Source organism: Phascolarctos cinereus, unplaced genomic scaffold (assembly GCF_003287225.1).
Source record: "Phascolarctos cinereus isolate Bilbo 61053 unplaced genomic scaffold, phaCin_HiC Scaffold_5;HRSCAF=322, whole genome shotgun sequence".
NCBI lineage: Eukaryota > Metazoa > Chordata > Mammalia > Diprotodontia > Phascolarctidae > Phascolarctos > Phascolarctos cinereus.
The window spans coordinates 381452803-381474916 of NW_027555958.1; the positions used below are offsets into that span (position 1 = coordinate 381452803).

At 44.9% G+C, this 22114-nt stretch overlaps 1 protein-coding gene across 1 annotated transcript in view; it reads left to right on the top strand.

Moving 5' to 3' along the window:
* The window catches only part of LMOD1 (leiomodin 1), a 72255-nt gene that overhangs the window by 39445 nt on the left and 10696 nt on the right, over positions 1–22114 (top strand). Inside the window, 3 exon segments of the mRNA XM_021003016.2 lie at positions 18223–19452; positions 19454–19507; positions 19510–19659. Coding sequence (XP_020858675.1) covers positions 18223–19452; positions 19454–19507; positions 19510–19659 — 1434 coding nt within the window.

Here is a 22114-nt window from a genome sequence, read left to right on the forward strand (position 1 = left end):
GACAAACTGCATGGCTTTCAATGGCCTGGAAAGAAAGAAACTCAGACCAGCTAGATTCTTAATCTAGATCAAGAGGTGATGAAATGTGGCTCCCAGTTATTGGAAAATGAAAAGAAAATCTTTGGCTCTATCTTTACCCAAAATCTAGAATTCCCATAATCAGTAACTCCCACATACTCGTAATTGCAGGTGCTCAATTCACAGTGGCAACATAGACAGAGCAAAAAGGCAAGCAAAATAATGAATTACTCCTTATATAGGAACCCTGTACCCAAAAGTCACTTAGATGCCTATATCCCACTTAACCATTCAGCTTTTCTTCCTATGGGACATTTCTGAAACACTTAGCCCATTGTGGATCATGGGAAAGATCAAATGATGAATATTGTAAATCTGGGACCCCATATTGGGATCTGGGTTGTGAACATGTAGAAACAGAAAAAGTACAGAGGGGTAAACCCAGTCTCCTCACCATTGTGATATAGATTTCATTCGATGATCCCAAATCATCATCTCTCTGGGCTGGACTTGCCCTATCACGATCTCTACACTGCACCAGTAATAGCTAGCTTTAAGGTTTACAAGATCTTCGCAACAACCTTAGGAAGTAGATGCTATTATAACCCCCATTTTACAGACAGGGAAACTGAGGCTGAGAAGTTAACCCTAAAGCAACTTGCTTAGAGTCACAAAGCTAGGAGATGTCTGAGGCAGGATTTGAACTCAGGTCTTCCTGACTCCAAGTCCAGTGCTTTGTTCACAGCCCTACCTAACTGCCTCTAGAATCCATCTACTCTCCACCCACTGATCTCAATCCTGGTGCTTCCTGATCCCAATCTATTTTCTTCTGTCAGGAATTTTGGGAGCCTTTCCCTCCACCCCATCTTCTCTTAAGTGTAAAAGCCACTGTAGAAACACCTGAAACAATATGTTGGGGAAAAGAAAAAGACTGAGGAAGGAATAGACAGGCTGTTGCTTAGAGTGGATGGCATAATAATAACCAATGAAAGAGAAGGCCGAGTTAGAGATCGCAAAATAATAATAATGACTAGAATTTATATAGCACTTTAAGGTTTATGAAATGCTTTGTGAACAACCTGGTAATAAGATGCTATTATTACCCACCCACCCACACTTTACAGATGAGGGAACTGAGCCTGGGAGTAGTTAAGTGACTTTCCTAGGGCCATGCAGTTAATAAGTGTCACAAGCAGGATCTGAGTTCATATATTACTAACTCCAAGCACTCTGTCCACTGCACCACCTAGGTTCTAAACAGCAGCATGGTACAGTGGAAAGAACACTGATTCTGGAATCAGAGGGCACGGGTTTAAATTCTCCCTTTTATGCTTACTACCTAGTCATTTACCCTCAGTTTCCTCATCTGCAAAATGAGGAGGTTGAACTAAATGCTAGCCTCTAAGGTCCTTTTCACTTTGGGCTCTACAAATTCTTTATTTTGCTTCTGTTTTCTCCCCTTGTCAGGAGAACGACTTTTAAAGCTAGGGACAAGGGGCAGCTAGGTGGCGCAGTGGAGAGAGCACCGGCCCTGAAGTCAGGAGGCCCTGAGTTCAATTCCGGCCTCAGACCAAACACTTGACACTTACTAGCTGTGTGACCCTGGGCAAGTCACTTAACCCCAATTGCCTAAAAGCAAAAAAAAAAAAGCTAGGGACAGAACAAAAACAGCTATTGGGGAGTTGGGTAGATAGGTGGGGAGGACAGTGCATTCACAAGAGCACAAATCTCCTGTACATATGTCAGAGAGGCCTCGATATAGCACCACCTGGTGGACAAATTATCTATCACATGCCCTCAGTGCTGAAACATCACAGACAGCAAGGATTATGGGGGCACGTAAATGCTACCTCAGTTTTGAAAAAAGGGAAGAGAATGGAGTCTAAAAACTGTGAGTCAATGAATGACATTGGCTTAAATCTTTGACAAGATTATAACGTGTGTTGAAGAGATGATTAATGAACATCTAAAAAAATTACATTGGTGACAGGCCATGCCAGATACTCTTTCCCCTCTGTTGATGGGTTACTTAATTGATAAGTCAAGCAAATGTTGATGACATATAGTTTACCTAGATTTTAACAAAGCATTTGACAAAGTCTTTCATGATGTTCTTATGAAGAAGTGATGTGGTTTAACCAATAATACTATTAAGTGGATTCCAAACTGATGTGAATGGCTAAGGCCCATGGTTGTCATTAATGGTTTGCTGTCTCCTTGGAAGCAACTCTTTAGGGAAGTGCCTCAACCATCTGTGACTGACTCACCTTATTTAATATTTTTATAAGTGACTTGGATAACAGAACAGATGGCATACTTATTGAGGCAAAGCTGAGAGGGATAGTTAATAGACTGGATGAAAGAGTCAGGATTCTAGAAGATCCCGATAGGCTTTAATATTGGGCCAAATTGAATAATATGAAGTTTAAATAGTCTTATATGTGGGTTTTCAAAAAACCATCTTCTTAAATACAAAATGGAAGAGTTATGGTTAAACTATAGCTCATCCATGAAAGATCTCAGGTTTTAGGGGACATACAAGATGAAATGTAATAAATATAAATATAAAGTGTTCCCTTGGGGTTCAAAAAATCAATTCTTTAAGTATAAGATGAAAGAGGCTAAGTAGTTTATTCAAGAAAGATCTAGAAGATTTAATGCACACAAACCTCAATAAATTCAACAGCGTGATGTGGTAAAAAAAAAAAGGCTAATGTGAGTTTAGGATACAGTTAGAGAAGATTGCCTAGGACTAGGGAAAGGATAGCTCCATTGGTCAAATTACATCTGGAATATTGTATTTATATATTCAAGGTGCCATATTTTAGGCAAGATGTTGACAAGTTGGCCAGAAGGAGGGAAGCTATGACAATGGAGAGCCTTGAGATCTTGTCATAGAGTAATTGACTAGAGGAATAAGGGATATTTAGCCCAGAGAAGATTTAGGGGTAACAATTTAAAGAATTTGAGGGAGGGCAGCTAGATGGCACAGTGGATAGACCACTGGCCCTGGATTCAGGAAGACCTGAGTTTAAATCCAGCCTCAGACACATAACACTCACTAGCTGTGTGACTCTGGGCAAGTCACTTAACCCCAATTGCCTCACCAAAAAAAAAAAGTATTTGAGGGGTCTGAGATGGAAGAGGGATGAGGCTTATTCTATTTAGCCCCACGAGGAAAAACTAAGAATGGTAGGTGGAAATGGCAGAGACAGATTTAGGTTTGATTTGAGGGAAAAACTTCCTAAGGATTAGGGCAACCCAAAAAGTAGAAAGGGGTGCCTCAATGCATAATGAGCTCCCCTTGGAATTGGAAGTCTTAAGCAAAGGCTGGATAACCACTAATTATTTAGAGGAGATGCTTTTTCAGGTCTGGTTTGCCTCTGAGGTCTCTTCTGACTCTAAGATTCTGTGATTTTCACACCACATTGATGAGATCACAGATCTGTTGAAGTACCCAGCTCCCAAAGTAGGTCATGAGTTAGCCTTCATCCCAGAAAGGCAGCCTGGACTGCTGGATACAGCACTAGACTTGGAGTCAAGAAGACCTTGGCTCAAATCCTGCCACAGACACTTAGGAGTTGAGTTTCCTTGGGCAAGTCACTTAACATCTCTGGGCCTCAGTGTCCTCATCTGTAAAATGGAGAGCTTGGATTTGGTGATGTCTAAAGTCCCTTTCAGCTCAAAACCTCTGATTCTCTGACCTCTATTCAGTGTGGGAAAGCCAAAAGCTTAAGCTCATACCTGGGCCTTCCTGGGCTTGGTATTTAGTGTCACCTTCACACCATTCCAAGCATACATGTACACACACATGTATCTGTGCATGTACACATATGTGTGCATGTATATGTGCATTGTACATATGTATGCACACATATATGTATGTGTGTGTATGTGTATATTGTAGAAAGAGGAGGAGGGGTAAAAGAGAGACAGAGAGAGATAGAGAGCCACCTTCGGATCAGCTCCACCGTTGTATATAGGTTATCATGGGCCAGTGTTTAATCCAAGACTCAACATATTTCATTATCAAGAACAGGTATTTACTCATAACTTTGCCCTATTTAGATTGCTAGGCAAAGTGAAGTCCTCTCTCAACAGGATCAAATGATGTGGGCTCAAGGAATATCATCATTAGTCTCACCAAGGCAGAATTTAAGAGGGTAAAGTAGAGTTAACAGCCTGCATGTGTGCATTTGTGCATTACTGCACATGAACAGAAACTACTATTTTTTACACTTAAATAGGATGTCACTGACAATATAGAAACCATGCAAGAGAGAGGCAATGCCTGGACAGAGCATATTTCCAGAGATAGCTGTTCGGGAAGGTTGCTGTCATCAGAGGAAATGTTTCCTCATCTTCATGACCATGATTTCATTGCAACCCAGTAGGACCCTTGCCATCAGATATACTTATCTGTGTCTAATCCATTCAGGACAAGGGAGGTGAATGGATGGGCCATGGGGGCATATGTTGGGGTGGATGTTGTAGCCCTTGTCAGGGTCATTTGAACTTCCTATAAGCAAGAATGGAGACACTCATTTGTGCTTTGAGTTTCAGGGATCACTGGGCAAAGCCTGGAGGTCTGGAGGAGAGGAGAAGGGGAATGTTGGCAGATGCTTGAGGCCTGTGTCCCTGGGACTCTGATCATTGCCAGAGTGAGAGTCATGGCACCCCGGGCCAGGAATTGGTCAAGAAAGGGGCCTCTTAGCTTGGGAATGACCTTATTAGGGACGCTGGCATTGAGACTGAAGCCAAGACCAAGTAGATCCTGTTGGCTAGAAAAGTGGTTTTGGGGCATGGGAATAGCCATTCTGAAGCTCATGGAAGAATAGCAAATTATAATGGCTAGCATTGATTTAGTGCCTTAAGGAATGTAAAACATTACAATTATTTCATTTGATCTTCACAACAACCCTGGGAGGTAGGTGTTATTCTAACTCCCATTTTACAGATGAGGAAATTGAGGCAGACAGCAGTTGAATTACTTGCCCAAGGTCACACAGCTAATAAGTATCTGAGGCTGGATTTGAACTCAGGAAGAGTCCTAACTCCATGTTTAGCCTGTCCCCATTGTACCACCTAACCATGAATCTGGAGAAGGGGTGCTGGAGAAACAATCTCTGCTGTGCTAAGCATAGTGCTTAGCCTGTATTGTTGTTCAGTTGTTTCAGTCCTGTCTGATTCTTCATGACCCCATTTGGGATTTTCATAGCAAAGAGCCCGGAGTGGTGTGCCATTTCCTTCTTCAAGTCATTTTACAGATGAGGAAACTGAGGGAAGCAATGTTAAGTGGCTTGCCCAGGGTCACCCAGCTAGTCTGTCTGAAGCCAGATTTGAACTCAGGTCTTCCTGACTCCAGGCCCAGTGCTCTCTCCACTGTGCTACCTAGCTACCCCAAAGCTGAGCTACCAACTAAGAATTTGGCAGGTCATTTGGTTGAAGAAATGGCTGGAGAAAAAGGCAAGTCAGACAGTCCCAAGAAAGAATATCCTACTAGAGGTAATGGGGGAGGATCTAGATGCCATCACTTCTTGAGCTAAAGGAATGGGCATTTATTAAGCACCTAATATGTGCCAGGAACCATGATAAGTACATTATCAATGTTATCACATTTGATCCTTACAACGACCCTGGGAGGTAGGTGTTATCGTTATCCCCATTTTACAACTGGAAAAACTAAAACTGAGAGAGGTCAACTGATTTGCCCAGGGTCACACAGACAGGAAGTATTTGAGGCTGGATTTGAACTCAGGTCTTCCTGACTCCAGGACCAGTGCCCTATCCCACTATGACAACAGCTATTCATTTCATAGAAGACTCTAAATCATTGCAGATTTACTTCCAATGCCATCTGTCATTCACTTAGCAAGCATTTATTAAATACCAGCTGTGTGCCAGGCACCATGTTATATGATGGAAATATACAGACAAAAACACAAGATAATGGATTTAGTACTGGAAGAGATGTTAGATGTCATCAAGTCCAACCCCCTTCATTTTACAGATGAGGAAACTGAGGCTTAGAAAGACTTGCCCAAGGTCATACAACTAGTAAGTGTGAGAGGTAAGATTCAAATCCAGGTTTTCCTGACTCTGAGTCTAGCATTCTATCCAATATAGTATGCTTCCTCTTAGAAATAGTCCCGACCCACAGGAAGTTCACATTTTTTTTTCCATTTTTTTTCCCTTTTGGCTAGGCAATGGGGTTAAGTGACTTGCCCAGGGTCACACAGCTAGGGAGTTCACATTTTAATAGGGGGATGCAGACACACATGAGGGTAGTGGTAGCCAGGGAAGGGAGTTTTGGTCTGGATAATCACAGGGATTATCAATACAGCCACAGAGTAGTCGATTGTCTGGCAGCAATGATATTATTGCTCTGTTGTTCCCAGGGCAAGAAGTATAAGGAAGAGAGTGAAGTTTGCACATGGTGGCGTTTCATGTAACAAGCTGCCCATGCAGGACAGGCCCTGATGTCCTAGTAGATGATTGCATGGGAAGTGTAGCCTGATCTAGGGCTCACTAGATATAGAAGACTGAGGTGAGTTTTAACTCCCCTTTCACCCAGCAATCAGGACAGTTCTCGTGATTGGATTAATTCTCCTGGGAGGTAGGGCATGGCCTCTACATGGCAGGCCCATTCTGGTGCAGTGGCAGGGCAGATGGCAAGATATTTGCACTGAGCAGTCTCTGGTGTACTAGTGGATGGCTTCCAAGGGAAGACTAGGTCATATACTTAACTAGAAATCTCTAAGAATTAACATCCTCATCTTGAAATTGGTAAGAATTGAGGTCCTCACGTCCCACAGTGAATCCACAAAGGAGACAAACCCCTTTACATGTAATGAGTGAGGGGAAAGTTTTAGTTAATATTTAAGTCTTCAGACTCAAGTCACAAGTTCCCTACAAATTTGTTTCATGTAAATTCAGAAGCGTTCTTGAGAGATACTCTAATATACTCCATATTGGTTGGTGTGAGAGATTTAAGGATTTCTGATAATGTGTTGGAACACATTGATCTGAATTAAATACTGAATACTTTCAAGTGTTTGCTTTTAGTAAAGCCACTATTAAACATTGTTCTCCTATCAAAAAAAAATACTTAAGTCTTCATGATCATTGGAGATTTCTCACAAGATATGAGTGGGGCTGAGAGATGACTGCATTATTTGCACTGAATTAGGGGCAATCTCGTTTGGAGGCAGGGACTTCCATGGGAAAATACATAACAAGACAAACAAACAAAAAACCACAACAAATCACTGAGGATGCTTTTAAGGAAGAAGTAAGAAAGAGAGAAATGAGAGTCGGCTCGACTAAAACCCTTCTGGGGGACATGTGGTCACTTCCCTGGTACCTGAGGAATGGCTGGGAGCTGACCTTTTCCAGTGAAGCTATCAGTTGCTCTAGTTAGAAGTCTTTTCCATAAAAGCTCTGCCACAAGGCCTGGTGCTTTTGTCCAGGTCACTTCTTTCTGTGGTTCCCTGTTTCACTGTACTTACTTACCACTATGGGAGGCCATGGGATGTTATCCCTGCTCAGGGATCAAAGACCCTTTAAACACCATCCTATCATGCCTGCCCTTCCAGTGCCCAGTGGAGAATCTCCCTTCCAGGAGGAAGTCTCCAAAGGACACTATGTTCTTGGTGAAAAAACACTCTGGGTTGGAAACAGAAAAATAGACTGAGGCCTTGGGGCTCAGTTTCCTCCTGTGCAAAATGAGAGAGTTAGACTAGCTGACTTTTATGTTCCTTTCCAGTTCTTAATCTACTATTCTAGGATCCCTTGAACTTAGCCATTCATGGTCTTCTCTGGGCCTCCAGAGTCTCACAGTTGGCTACTGCTTGGCCCCCAGGCCAGGTGGGTGTGCATTACTACTTTACCTCGCCCTTCACATCCACCCTGAAATGGAGCTGCTCCCTGGAGATAGAATGTGACTCTGGCACCAGACTCAGCCTCTCAACTCTCCTGAAGATGCTTACTCTGGAACAGCTGCAGCACCTGAGGCTAAGGGGCCACCAGGTGGCTGAGGGGGAAGCAGGGTCAGGGACTGGGACCTAAAGGACAGGTTGAACTGGGAAGGGGGGAATGAATGCTATTCATACCTGGGATATGGATCTCCCTTTAGGGAATAGAGATGGGATTTTGGATATCATTTTCAGGAGATGAGGTAGTGCAGAGTGGTGGTAGTGGGTGTGTGTGTGTGTGTGTGTGTGTGTGTGTGTGTGTGTGTGTGTGCGCGTGTGTATTGGGAGGCAAGACAGGGAGGATTTAGGAAGAAGGTACCACACATTCCAATGGTGCTTTCCTTGTGAATAAGCATCCTGATCCAGAAGAAACAGGAGCCAGGGCACCAGTTATAACAAGGTCTTTTAAGGAACTCTCAGTCCTTGGCACACAGCAACCCCCATTCCCCATAGGGAAGGAAGCTTAGAGCCCCCACACCAAGGAGGGCACCAATGCCTAGCCAGAGAAACTCAGCCAAAGACAGGGCAGAACTCCCAGAAGTCTTTGCTATGAGCCCAGAGACCATCCTGGGGATACATTTGTTCCCTCAGGACAAATGTTTAGGAGGGGTGGGAAACCTGTGGCCCCGAAGCCACATGTGGCCCTCTAGGTCTTCAAGTGCTGCCCTTTGACTGAATCCTAACTTCACAGAACAAACCTCCTTAATGAAAGGATTTGTTCTGGAAAACTTGGACTCACTCAGAAGGCCACACCCAAGGACCTAGAAGGCCACATGTAGCCTCGAGGCCCCAGGCTCCATGCCCCTGGTTTAGGAGGTATCACAATGAAGCTTAAGACTGGCAACACCAAAAATCATGGTCCAGTTACATGTTGGGTGTTGGTCTAGTAACCAGCCCATCTGGCTGTAACTATTGACAATTAATATCCTCTTGACAGCTAACCATCCTGGTGTGTGTGTGTACATGTGTGTGGGGGAATGGAATTTCCCTGGTCTTTATCTTGTCAGTGGTGGTGGTGGCAAGGATTGTCATTTTATCCATTCCCCTGCAAGCCTGATCACATCCCAAGTCCATGTGGTATGGGGAAGAGTCCTTTCTTCTTCTGAAAACTCTTCAAAAGAAAGAGATTCCACAATTTTGCAACCCACACTGTTAAGAAACTTTCTAGCATCTAACCTGTATGCTGCCTGCTGAATTTGCTCCATATGCCCCATTCTCTGGTACCTAAGTCACACCAAGCCTGAGTCATACTAGGAGACATGTAGCTTCCCCTTCAGTTAACTGAGTCTTTAGAAAGTAGGGGAGAGACTCAAAAACTGGTGGGAACCTGAGGGACCTCAGAGATCATTTAGTCCAATTGCCTCATTTTATATATAAGAAAACTGAGCCTTACAAAGGTAAGAAGTTTGTACAGGGTCCTAAGTAGGAACTTGAACTCTGGTCTTCTGACTCTGAGTCTAGTGTCTTTTCAATAAGCCATTCTGTTTGAGGAAGGGATTGGCATCTGTAAAGAGGAACATATCACTTTGGAACTCCAAAAAGTTCCAAGTGTACAGATTCAGAAAACTGCCTTTATTTTCTTCTCCCCCTTTCTAAGAATAAGGAGAGCGGTATGATGATGGTGAGATTTCCCCCTATCCCCTTCTGTGTAATCAGGGAGTACTTCCTAGAGGAGATAACATATAAAGGCTCATGAAAAGAGGGAAGAGACATTGAGCTCTGTCCCTCTGGCCCCATAGAAGGAAGTCAATTAACTAGATATAGATAAATCCAGGGGACAGGCACCCTTCAGCTTCTTTAACCAGGAGAGACAGCAGGATAACTGTGGTAGAGAGTCAACTGAATTCAGTTCAGTTCAGTTCAGTTCAGTTCATAGGATAATAATGATAGAAAAAATTTAGATAGCACCTACTATGTGCCAGCTAAGTGCTAGGTGCCTTAATAAATATTATTTCATTTAATCCTCACAACAACCCTGGGATGTAGGGCTATTATTATCATCCCCATTTTACAGATGAGGAAACCAAGGCAAACAGCGGTGAAGTCCCTTCCCAAGGTCACAAAGTTAGGAAGTGTCTGAGGCTAGATTTGAACTCAGGTCTTACTCCAGGTCCAGGTGGTCTGAACATTGTGCCATCCGGAATCACAGCGATTCAATTTGTATATCAATCTGCAATATTCCAGGCATCTTGAGCAGGGGTGTTATCCCTTATCCCTGGCTTTCACCCTTCAGTCCTTGTAGTATTCTCATAGGCTTCCCAGAGTACCGTCTTTTCCATCCACTTTCCTCCATGAAAGACTTTTCAGTCACTCGTGGGGGTGGCTTCTATCCCTAATGATGTTTCCCCACTGAAAGAGATGTTGCTCTCTGCTTGTGGTGCATTCCTGGGCGTCCCACTCTTGGGAAGTTCTGCCTCCAATCTCACCTAAATTCCTCTGACAAGAGATGAGGTTGGATGGAACCTGGTCTAGAGATCAGATAACTTAGCCTCTGGAGGCATTTGGGGAAGACTCAGCCACCAATCACAGAATAAGGGGGTCAAACAGAGGTCTTAGTGTTCCTTTGTGGAGAGGCGTATGGGAGAGAGCTCTGGTTTGTGCCCAAAAGAGCTGAGCAGCTCTGAACACTGAGATCCCAGCCCGGGGAGGGATTTGGTCTCCTTCTCCTTTTAAGGAAATGTCTGAGAGATTCTGAGGGCTGCAAGCTGCAACGAGCCCCAGCCCTACTCATTCCGAACTATTTGGAGGAAACAGCAGATTAATTGGCCACCTCCCCCCTTTCCCAGCCCTCCCTGCCACCAGCCTGGTTTTCATTAGAGTCTTTTTAAAGGTCTAGTGGAGCTTCACTGTAACAGATACATGGAAGGGCCCCTATAGAAGGGCCCTTAAAGTGGGGTCTGAGGAATTCTTGGCATTGTCTGAGGTTCATAATGAGGGGGTTGGTAGATACTAGGTAAGGATGAATGGCTTGAGGAGGGACTAGGGAGATGGTGAGGGAAGAGGGTTTATTTTTTGAGTAAAGGTTGGATTAAATGACCTGCAAAGGTTTTTAAAGGCCTTTTTCTTTGAGTCAAATCAAGGTAGAGGTGTGTAGTTTGAGGAAGGTCATGTGTGAGGGGAGAACAGAGAGCTAGATCATGAGAAGAGAAGTCCTGTTTTGGGAGGTGGGATGAGAAGCAGAGGGAGGGGGATACCAAAACATAAGCCAGGTGCCTAAATTTGACCTAGTTGTGAGAGGGAAATCCAGGACTATAGGCCAAGATGGAGCTGACATGGAAGGCAGCCGTGATCACAGGGAGGGCAGGGCAGGGAAGCTGCCAAGGGCTGCCACCGTAGGCCCTTTGATTCATGCCCTCTTTATGTGTACATGAAGGGGTAGAGGGGGAAAGAAGGGGCCAAGGGCACTCTATTCAGGGAGAGATGAGGAGAAAGTGAGAGGGTCGAGGCTACCTGGTACTACATTTCTCTCTCTCCCCTACTAGTCTACTTCTAATGCTGGGTCAGAGCTGGGTAACTCCACGAGCAGGCATCCCGACCAGGTACCTTTGCTTTGAAACTGAAAATTCAGAGAATCCAGAGGAATAATGTAAGTAAAGTACTTTGTAAACCTTAAAGTTCTGTACAAATATCAGATAAGAGGTAGGGCCTGGATGTATGATTTCATAGGGATGGGAAATTCCCAGGTGAGGAAATTCCTTCTATCAATGCAGAGTAGCACCTTCTCTGAGTTATACTCTAGTTTTAGAGAGTAGCTAGGTAGTATAGAGGATAGAGCACTGGTCCTGGAGTGAGGAAGACCCAAGTTCAAATCCTGCCCCAGACACTTACTAGCTGTGTGACCCTGGTCAAGTTACTTACCTTGACCTCAGATTCCTCATCTGTAAAACAGAGGTTAAAAATAGCTACCACCCAGGGTTGTTGTGGGGACGAATGAGATAATAGTGTAGACTACATTGGAAACTTTAAAGCACTATGTAAATACTAACTGTTATTATTATTAGAGTTACCAAAAGCACTGGGAGATTATGTGATTTGTCTAGGCTGTGCAGCCAGTACGGTCAGGGGCAGAACTTGAACCTAGATCTTCTGGATGCTGAGGCCGACTCTCAACTATCAGCAAGAGGGATTCCTTTATCATGGTGCTGGATGACTAATATGGAAATAGGTTTTGCATGACTACACATGTATAACCTACATCAAATTGCTTGCCTTCTTAATGAAGGGGGTGGGGAGGGAGGAAGGGAGAGAATTTGGGACCCAAAGTTTAAAAAATGAATGTTAAAAATTGTTTTTACATGTAATTAGGAGAAAATAAAATACTAAATGAAAAAAATCATACGATTAGACTGGATGGCTACTGAGGACCATTCTAACTCTCAAATTCTGTGATTCATTAAGCTGTCATTCAATCGTGTTTGACTCTTTGTGACCCCATTTGGGGTTTTTTTGGGGAAAATACTGGAGTGGTTTGCCATTTCCTTCTCCAGCACATTTTACAGATGAGAAAACTGAGGTAAACAGGATTAAGTGATTTGTCCAAGATCACACAGCTAGTAAGTGTCTGAGGTTGTATTTGAACTCAGGTCTTCCTGACTACAGGCACCACTCTATCCACTGCACCTCCTAGCTGCCTGGTAGTAACCAAGAGAGCCCTGGGGCTGAAGGTCTGAATACCCAGTTCTGGCTCTGGGGCTTGGGAAAAGTCATGGCTAGGTCTGTGAGCATAATGCAGCCACCTCCCTACCCTCTACCCCTCAGGGGATGCCCTATGACTTGCGAGATAACTGGCACATTTCCAGATGAGGCACCAGAGCTTAGGCTCCCGGGAGACTTCCCAGGAACCAGACCTCCTGGGCCTGAGCCTCATTTGGAGGTTGGCATACCCATCAGATACCTCGGAGAATTCATGACCTATTGGCACTACGCAGACAAAAATGTAAGAGACTTTAGATGGACAAGCACTCATCAGTACCAGAGACACAGGAGCCCAGCTGCCAGCATAGATGGCCCTGGTTCCTGCAGAACCTGCGGAAGGCTCTCAGTGCCCTGAAAGGCTAAGCTGTTTGTGACTAGGGAGCAGTACTTCACACATCGGCTGCATGGACAGTTTCAGCTCCCTTGGGGCTACAAAAAGTCCAGCTCTATGATAAAGCAATCTCTCTTTCTGCACCATATAAGATGAATCTGGGCTTTGTCTTGAGTCCCAAGTCAGAACCTTTTGTGGGGAGAGGCACCTTGGAATGTAGTTCTTTCTCCAAAGATCTGTGGGAAGAATAGAGTATATGTGGTCCTAATGACCTGAGAAGATTTGGTCAAGAGCAGATGGTGGGAGAAGGGAAGGAGATGGATGAATAAAACAGCAAAAAGCCCTTGCCTTAGATTCCATCCAGCTCATCCTGCTCCAAGGCCCTCCACAGAGGGAACAGGGGACCGGCCTGGTTCTGTGGAAACAATTTGTACCTGCACCACAAACATGCCATCAGGGACTTGACCTGAGTTTATTTAGCAAAGAAAGTTCTTGGCTCCCTGGCTTGAATCACAGTGGGCAGTCAAAGGGCACTGAGTGAGGCATGGCCTTGGAATGCCCCTCCCTCCTCCCTCTCCTTCAGGCTACTGAGCCTGAAGCCATACACAACAAGACCTACTTTGGGGGAGGGTCCTGGGAGCCAAGGACTATGCTGAGCCTTGTCCCCAAGGAGCCTCCTGTCACTTGTCATCCTCTGACACGCTGAAGGGACTAGGGGTGCTACTGGGTGGGATTCTTCAGCTCATTTCCCAGAACAACTAAATGTAGCTGAGACCATGTAAGGGAGAAGGGAAAGGAAACATAACCTCAGGAGTGGAGGATCTTTTAATTCATTAATTATTAATAACATGTTTCGGTAACACTTTAATCTTTTTCAAAGCACTTTGCTCCCGATTCTCTGAGGCAATCAGTGCAAGTAATGATCCCCATTTTACAGATAAGGCAACTGGGGATCATATAAGTTAAATGACTTGATTATAGTCATACAGCTAGTAAGTGTCAGAGGCAAGATTTGAACTCAGCTCCTCCTGACTCTAAGTCTAAAAGGAAAGATTTGAAAGATATATGCTAGTAAGTGGCAGAGGAAATTCTCTAAACAGAGAGTCCACAGAATATAATGAATGAAAAATAGAAGAAAATAAGGAAACAAACATTTATTAAGACAGCACCAGACACCTTTATAAATATGCACTCACTTGGTCCTCACAACAATCCTGGGAGCTTGGTGCTATTATTATCCCCATTTTATAGATGAGGAAACCGAGGCAAACCGGGTTAAGTGATTTGCCCAAGGTCACACTGCTAGTAAGTGTCTGAGGCCACATTTGAACTGAATTCTTCCTGACTAGCCCCGCTTCCCACACCCCACCCTTATGTTCAGCCCCACCCTCCTCCCCCTGCCAGTGGCTCTGGTTGAGGCCCTGCTCCAATACTTATTACGTATGTTATCTTGGATAAATCAGACCACGTCTCTCAGCCTACTTTCTCATCTGTAATGAAGGAGTTGGATTGTAAAGTTCCCTCCAGTTTTTAACAGTATGAGATCCTCCAATGATGAGGAATACATCTGAAAAGACTCTTTATAACCCCAAGGGCTGACTCTGGGTGAGTCACTTAACCTCTGTCTGCCTCAGTTTCCTCAACTGTGCAACAGGGATAATAACAGCACCTACCTCTCAGGGTTGTTGTTAGGGTCCAATGAGATATTTGCAAAGTGCTTAGCACAGTGCCTTGCACAGAGTAGGTGCTTAATAAATGTGTGTTTCTCCCCGCAGGTTCCTGTCAGTTATCTTCTCCAAGAAGTGGTATAGTTGAGGAAAGTACTTCCTGCTTGGCAGTTGGCATCTATTCAGGAATTTAAATTCATGTAGTTACCTCCAGAGCTAGGAACATCCTGGGCTAGATCTAGGTTTGGTGACCTGGCTTTAGGGAAAGAAACACAAAGCCTTTGCCTTGAGGTCCTGTCTTGGGCTGACCTCCGCAAGCCAATGTTTTCTCTCTAGCCACATGCTTGAGTTCTAGCCGCCATTGCTGCTGGGAGCAAGGGTGGGAGGAGAGAAGGGGATTGAATTTCCACCCCCTGCATCCCTAGCTAGATGTTCAAGGGGGAGCTGGTGTTACATTTATTCCAAGATAGGGTGGCCCAAAAGAGAGAGGAGAAAAGCCTTTCTCCAGCATTCACGGCCTGCTAAGAGGAGAGTTTTCTCTGCAAGAATCCATTCCCCAGATGCTCAGTGGTCAATCCTCTTCGGCATGCCTCTCCACACACTCCCACCCCACCCCCATCCCCATCACAGAGACATACAGGGACCAGTCAGGAGTTGCTAGGTCATTTCGGCAAAGTGAAGTACCAGTCTCAGCAAGAAGCCAGTAGGCATGTGCACCCTCAAGGGTGTACTCCTTGGCCTTGCTACAAGGTTAGGGTCTCCCCTAGAGTCCCAGACACTGCGGCATATGTTGTTCAGTTAGGAAGGTCTGACTGGCATATAATCCCTGCAGCCTCTAGCAAGCAAGACCTGCTCTGTTCTTTATAGGGATAGAAAACCAATATCAGGAGCAGCTAGTTGGCGCAGTGGATAGAGCACCAGCCATGGATTCAGGAGGACCTGAGTTCAAATCTGGCCTCAGATACTTACTAGTTATGTGACCCTGGCAAGTCACTTAACCCTGATTGCCTGAAGAAAAGAAAAGAAAACCAAAGCCCATGGTACTACTTTGGCTCCATTGTAGAGGGAGAAGTGACCAATAATTCCTTCTGGGGCAAGAGCCAGAGACCAAATTTAGCTCTCCTGTTTCTCTCAACCATGGTCTCCAGTCCATGCTCAAGGCCCTCAGTTCATTTCTTATGAAGACTGGCTGATAATATGGGGGATTTTTAGCCCACAGAAGGGAAGACTTAGCTAGGGACATGATACCATATGGAAGAGGTATTAGATGTCTTCTCTTTAGCTCCAGAGAACAAAACTGTAGCAAAGAGGAAAATATAGGTGTAATGGGGGACTGGCCAATGAAGGCCTAGATTTTTGAGCATGCACAATCTCCCCTGCCTGATGCCAACCCACATGGATCCCCAGAGACCAGGCTTCTGGGCCTTCCAGCTATGGCCCCTATTGGCCAATCTCCTCTCTCAGCGTGGCCTCATCTCTTACATAGGTTTGATACAAGAAATTTTTTCCTAGTTTTGCATCACTACACATGTATAACCTGTATGGAATTGCTTGCCTTCTCAATGGGGGTGGGGGTGGAGAAGGAGGAAGGGAGAGAATTTGGAACTCAAAGTTTTAAAAATGAATGTTAAAATTGTTTTCACATGTAATTGGGAAAAATAAAATATTAAATAAAAAAGAAAGAAAAGAAAATACTTCCTAACAATTAGAGCTAAGCAAAAGTAGAACCAGTAGCCTTCGGAGGTAGTAGGTTGTCCCTAATGGGAGGTCTTCCTGGGTGACCACTCTCTGTGTATGTTACAGAATAGATTCTTATTTGGATATGAGTTTGACTAAGTGGCCGCTCTAAAATTTGATGATTCTGTGATTCTTAGGACACTACAGCTATTGCTTAGCACAATTCCTTGAGTCTGGTGGAAATGTGTTTGTTTTGGTGCCATCCCACATTACATTTAGGTAATCCAAATAGCCAAGATGAGATTCACAGAACCCTGGAACCCAAGAGCTTGCAAGGTCCTCCTGAGTCCATTTTCACCCATTTCCCTTCCCCCCCTCAGCAAGACTGACTTAGAATTACACAAGAGAGACAAGGTCATCTTCTCTAGGAGAGGAGCCACCTTTGTTTATTCTTTTTATAAGAGCACTGCTTTTGAGTCTGGAGACCTAAATTCAAATCCCAGCTCCAACACTTACTATTTGGTGACCATGGACAAGTCATTTAAATTCTTTGAATTCCAATTTCCTTATATGTAGAATGAAGAGGCAGCTAGGTGGGTCAGTGTTAGAATTTTTCATTCTTCATTGAGGTTTCTACAGCTTAAGTTTCAACAGAAAGGGCAGACATAAGGGAGAATTTCTGGAGTTAATAATAATAGCTCACATGCCTGTGATATAGAAGGATAGCAGCCTGGAATAATGCATCTAAAGATCTGGCCATGGAGCCCAGAAGACCTGGGTTCAAGTCTCTCTGATACATATTGGCTGTTTCACGCTGGGCAAGTCAGTTAATCTTTCACTGCTGGCACAGTGGATAGAGTGCTGGGCCTGGAGTCAGGAAGACATCTTCCTGAATTCAAAGCTAGCCTCAGGCACTTACCAGCTGTGCGATCCTGGGCAAATCACTTAGCCCTAGGTACTTGCCTCAGGTCATCATCTGTAAAATGGGGACATACTGGAGAAGGAAACAGTCAACTACTCCAGTATCTTTGCCAAGAAAACCCTATGGACAGTATCGTCCACAGAATCATGAAGAGTCAGGCACAACTGAACAACAAGATGAGGATAATATTTTTATTATCTACCTCATTGGGCTGTTGTTCATGTTATAGGAATAGAGATGGGTACCAGACTTGGGATTTCATTACTACAGGGAAATGCCCGATGAAACTCCCTCTACTGTCTCTGCAATTTATAGCCTTAGAAAGCTGCCTAGATCAGTGTTGTCATTTCAGTTGTGTCCAACTCTTTGTGACCACATTTGGGTTTTTCTTGGCAAAGATACTGGAGTGGTTCATCATTTCCTTCTCTGGCTTGAGGAAACTGAGTCAAACACGGTTAAGTGACTTGTCCAGGATCACATAGCTGGTAAGTGCCTTAGGCTAGATTTGAACTCAGGAACATGAGTCTTCCTGACTCCAGGTCCAGCACTCTATCCACTGTGCCAGCAGTGAGAGGTTAAGTGACTTGCCCAGGGTGAAACAACCAGTATGTATCAGAGGGACTTGAACCCAGGTCTTCTGGGCTCCATGGCCAGATCTTTAGATGCACTATTCCAGGCTGCTATCCTTCTATATCATAGGCATGTGAGCTAATATTATTAACTCAGGAAATTCTCCCTTATGTCTGCCCCTTCTGTTGAAACTTAAGCTGTAGAAACCTCAATGAAGAATGAAAAATGGCTAGTTGCTCTACATAAAAACTATTTAAAGACTCGAAGGCAATGCTTAGAACGCCTACTCCGTGTCCCAGTACTCGACACCCTCTCATTCTAGCTATTACTTCATGTTTATTTTTGTTTTTCTTTCTGAATTCTCCTTAGGAAAGCAGGCAAGTGGAGACCAAGACAGATGCCAAGAATGGAGACGAGAGGGGCAGGGATGCTGGTAAAAAAGCCCTTAGTTCCAAACGGGACTCAGAGCTGGGAAAAGAGCAGAAGAAGGACAGTCCAAAGATAAGCCGACCAAAAGAGAAAGATGAAGCAGATGGCAAAAGCAAAGAAAAGCTTAAGGATGACAAAGTCCTGAGGGGCATAGACAAGGGCAGGGTCAAGGCTGCTGTGGACAAGAAAGAGACGGGGAAGGATGGGAGAAAAGAAGAAAAGACAGCAGCAATAAAAAAGGAGGATGAGAAGAAAGGGATTGAAAAGAGCAGAAGTGTGAACAAAGAGAAGGAGAAGAAGGGAGAGGACAAGAGTGAGGCAGATAAAAAAAAGGAGGAAGAGAAAGTGAAGACAGAGAGTGGAAAAGAAGAAGTCAAAAAGGAAGATGGAAGAGGTAAAAAGGGGGAGCCCGCCACCCCAAAGGAGCCCAAGGATGATGCTAAGGCCAAGAATGTTAAGGACCCAGAGTCTGAGAAGCCCACCCCCAGTAGCCCTGCCAAGGCCCCAGAGACTCCAGCCAAGACAGAAGAGGAAGCAGCCCCCAGCATATTTGATGAACCTCTGGAAAAGGTGAAGAACAACGACCCTGAGATGACAGAGGTAAATGTCAACAACTCAGACTGCATTACCAATGAGATTCTGGTCAAATTCACTGAGGCACTGGAATTCAACACTGTGGTCAAGGTGTTTGCCTTAGCCAACACGCGGGCAGACGACCACGTGGCTTTTGCCATCGCTATCATGCTCAAGGCCAACAAGACTATAACCAGTGTCAACCTGGACTCAAACCACATCACGGGCAAAGGCATCCTCGCCATCTTCCGGGCCCTGCTCCAGAACAACACGCTGACGGAGCTTCGCTTCCATAATCAAAGACACATCTGTGGGGGCAAGACCGAAATGGAAATCGCCAAGCTCCTTAAGGAGAACACCACGCTGCTCAAACTGGGCTATCACTTTGAGCTGGCGGGCCCCCGGATGACTGTCACCAATCTGCTCAGTCGCAACATGGACAAACAGAGGCAGAAGAGGCTGCAGGAGCAGAAGCAGGCACAGGGTGGGGGTGGGGAGAAGAAGGACCAGCTGACAGTGCCCAAGATTGGGGCCCTGCCCAAAGGCTCCCCTAAGCCATCACCACAGCCCTCCCCAAAGCCCTCCCCGAAGAACTCCCCCCCAAAAGGGTGGCACTCCTGCCGCCCCACCCCCACCCCCACCTCCCTTGGCTCTCCACCCCTTATGCCAGAGAACCTGAGGAATTCCCTTTCTCCAGCCACCCAAAGGAAGATGGGAGATAAGGTCCTCCCAGCACAAGAGAAGAACTCCCGGGACCAACTGCTAGCTGCCATCCGTTCCAGCAACCTCAAGCAGCTCAAGAAGGCATGTGGAAGGGGTGGGATAAGAGAGGGGTATGGGCAGCTATGGGTATGGGAAGAGACAGAGAAAGAATCAGAATATCTCTGCTTCTGAGGAATTCTGAGGGAGATAATCCAGACACCTTCAGGAGCTATTGAATAAACAGATTTAGAGGGCTTAAAAGGGACTTTTGAGAGGTTATCTAGTCCATCCCCTTACCTATAGCCAGGCCACATTTAAGCCATATCCAACAGATGATGGATATAAAGACAAACACGGAGGGACAGAGGGAAACAGGGAAACAGAGAAACAGAGGAGAGGGAGGAGAGAGAGGAGAGACAGAGAGAGACAGAGACAGAGAGAGGAGAGGGAGGAGAGAGAGAGACAGAGACAGAGCTACAGAGAGGAACTGGGGGGCGAGAGAAAGAGAGACAAAAAGAGAGACAGAGAGATAGAGGGAGAGAGAGAGAGAGAGAGAGAGAGAGAGAGAGAGAGAGAGAGCGCATGCCCAAATACAAGTAGGATATTCTCTGCCTTCAAGGAGCTTCATTTCTAATGAAAGAAGAAAACAGGTAAAGGGGTGCTAGAAAAGAAGGGTTGGAGGGGAAAAAGTATCCCATGGGATTTGATAAACATACTGTAGGAGCTGGCATTCAGGTATGATAAGACATGATAGAATAAGATAAGACAAGATAATGCAAGAAGTTCATTTATAAGAGTCAGGGGGACAGTCTAAGTTTCCAGTGGGATAGAAGTGGCTGGAGAATAGGCCCAAGGTGAGGATAACTATATCTTTAAAGATCTTAAGAACAGGAAATTTCACAGCTACTTTTCAGCATCCCATGCCAATCTTCCATTTCAGGAATGTCTAATTCTTTTATCTTCAAGTTAAACCATCCAGCAGCTGGAAGGAGCATTAGCAGTCCTCTGTAAAATTAGGAAATGAAGGCCCAGAAAGGTTAAATGATTTGCCCAGGGTCACATATGCAGTAATCATCAGTGGCAGGATCTGAATTCATGTCCTCTGATTTCAAATCTAATACTTTCTGCCACTGCACCTCTGTTCTATTCTTAGAGAGAAAGAGGAGACTGATGGGATAGGGAGAGAAGATAAGGGAGAGACAGAGAGGAGAAGGGGGGAGGAGAGAGAGAGAGACACAGAGAGATCCAGCCTCTAACAGCCTTTCCCTTTATTGACTTGAAAACCATCACTAAACATCTCCTCATCCTTCTCTTCCCCATGATAAATAATCTTCAGTCCTTTAAAGATTCATAGTTTGGGTTGTCCTTCTCAGGATTAGGGAAGCCTCTTAACATTTTTCAGACCAAGAGCAGGCACTGATCAATAAACAAGTCATTGCTGAGCATGTGCTTTGTGCCTAGCACTGTGCTGGGTGCTGTGGGGAGTAGAAGAGAAGTATAAGATATGTCATGTCTGTCCTTATGAACTTTTCGATCTAGCTAGACAGAATAGACTGGTACAGACTGGCAAACACTCTGATCCTATATTTAAGTACTAAACTGTCTAGGGGATAGGCTATAATTACTGTGGACCACTAGCTTTAAGAGAAGATTGGTCAGGGCAGTTTCTATCTTTTCATTTATCCTCTTAAAAATGGAATCAGTTCCTAGGATGAGGGGAATCATACACGATCTCCACTTTCCACAGTGAAAAAGTTGCTGCCATAATGGCACAAGCCTATAATCCACACTCCAGAAGTTGAGACTGGTAAATCGCTTGGGCTCAGGAGTTCTGAGCTGCAAGGAGCTAAGCCAATCAGGTCTCTGAATCAACTATGAAAAGCCTCCAGGAGGGGCATGGGCACCAGGCTACCTAAGGAGGGGCAAACCAGCTCAGGCTGGAAATGAAGTAGGCCAAAGCTCCCCTGTTGATCAGTGGTTGGGCTGAAGTGAGTAAGTCAAAGGCAACAAACATTATTAAGCACTTACTATGTGCAAAAGCAATGCCCTGAACAATTCAAGTTGGGGGTAGTCTGGCTCTGTAGTTTCATTGGCCTAGGGAACTCCCCAAGAGGAAATTCTCTTTACCAGATCAGATGTGGCACTGTTGTTCAACTAATAGTCACAGAGGGTTGTGTGGAGCCATTGAGAGGAGAGTCTTCCTTACATGGAGGCCAGCTCTCTACCCATGAAACCTTGCTGACTCATAGGTGTGCTAAATTGTGCTAGACTTTGGGTGCCATATATGGTTTAGATAAGAAACAGTCCCTCTCTTCCATAAAACAGGGGCCATATAAACTAGTAGGGAGAGTGAGATAGATGAAGCAACAACTGGGATACACTATAGTACATGACAAGGGCATTTGAAAAGTGCAGCTTGTGGCAGCTAGGTGGCGCATTGGATAGAGCACCCGCCCTGAAGTCAGGAGGACCTGAGTTCAAATCCGGCCTGAGACCAAACACTTGACACTTACTAGCTGTGTGACCCTGGGCAAGTCACTTAACCCCAATTGCCTAA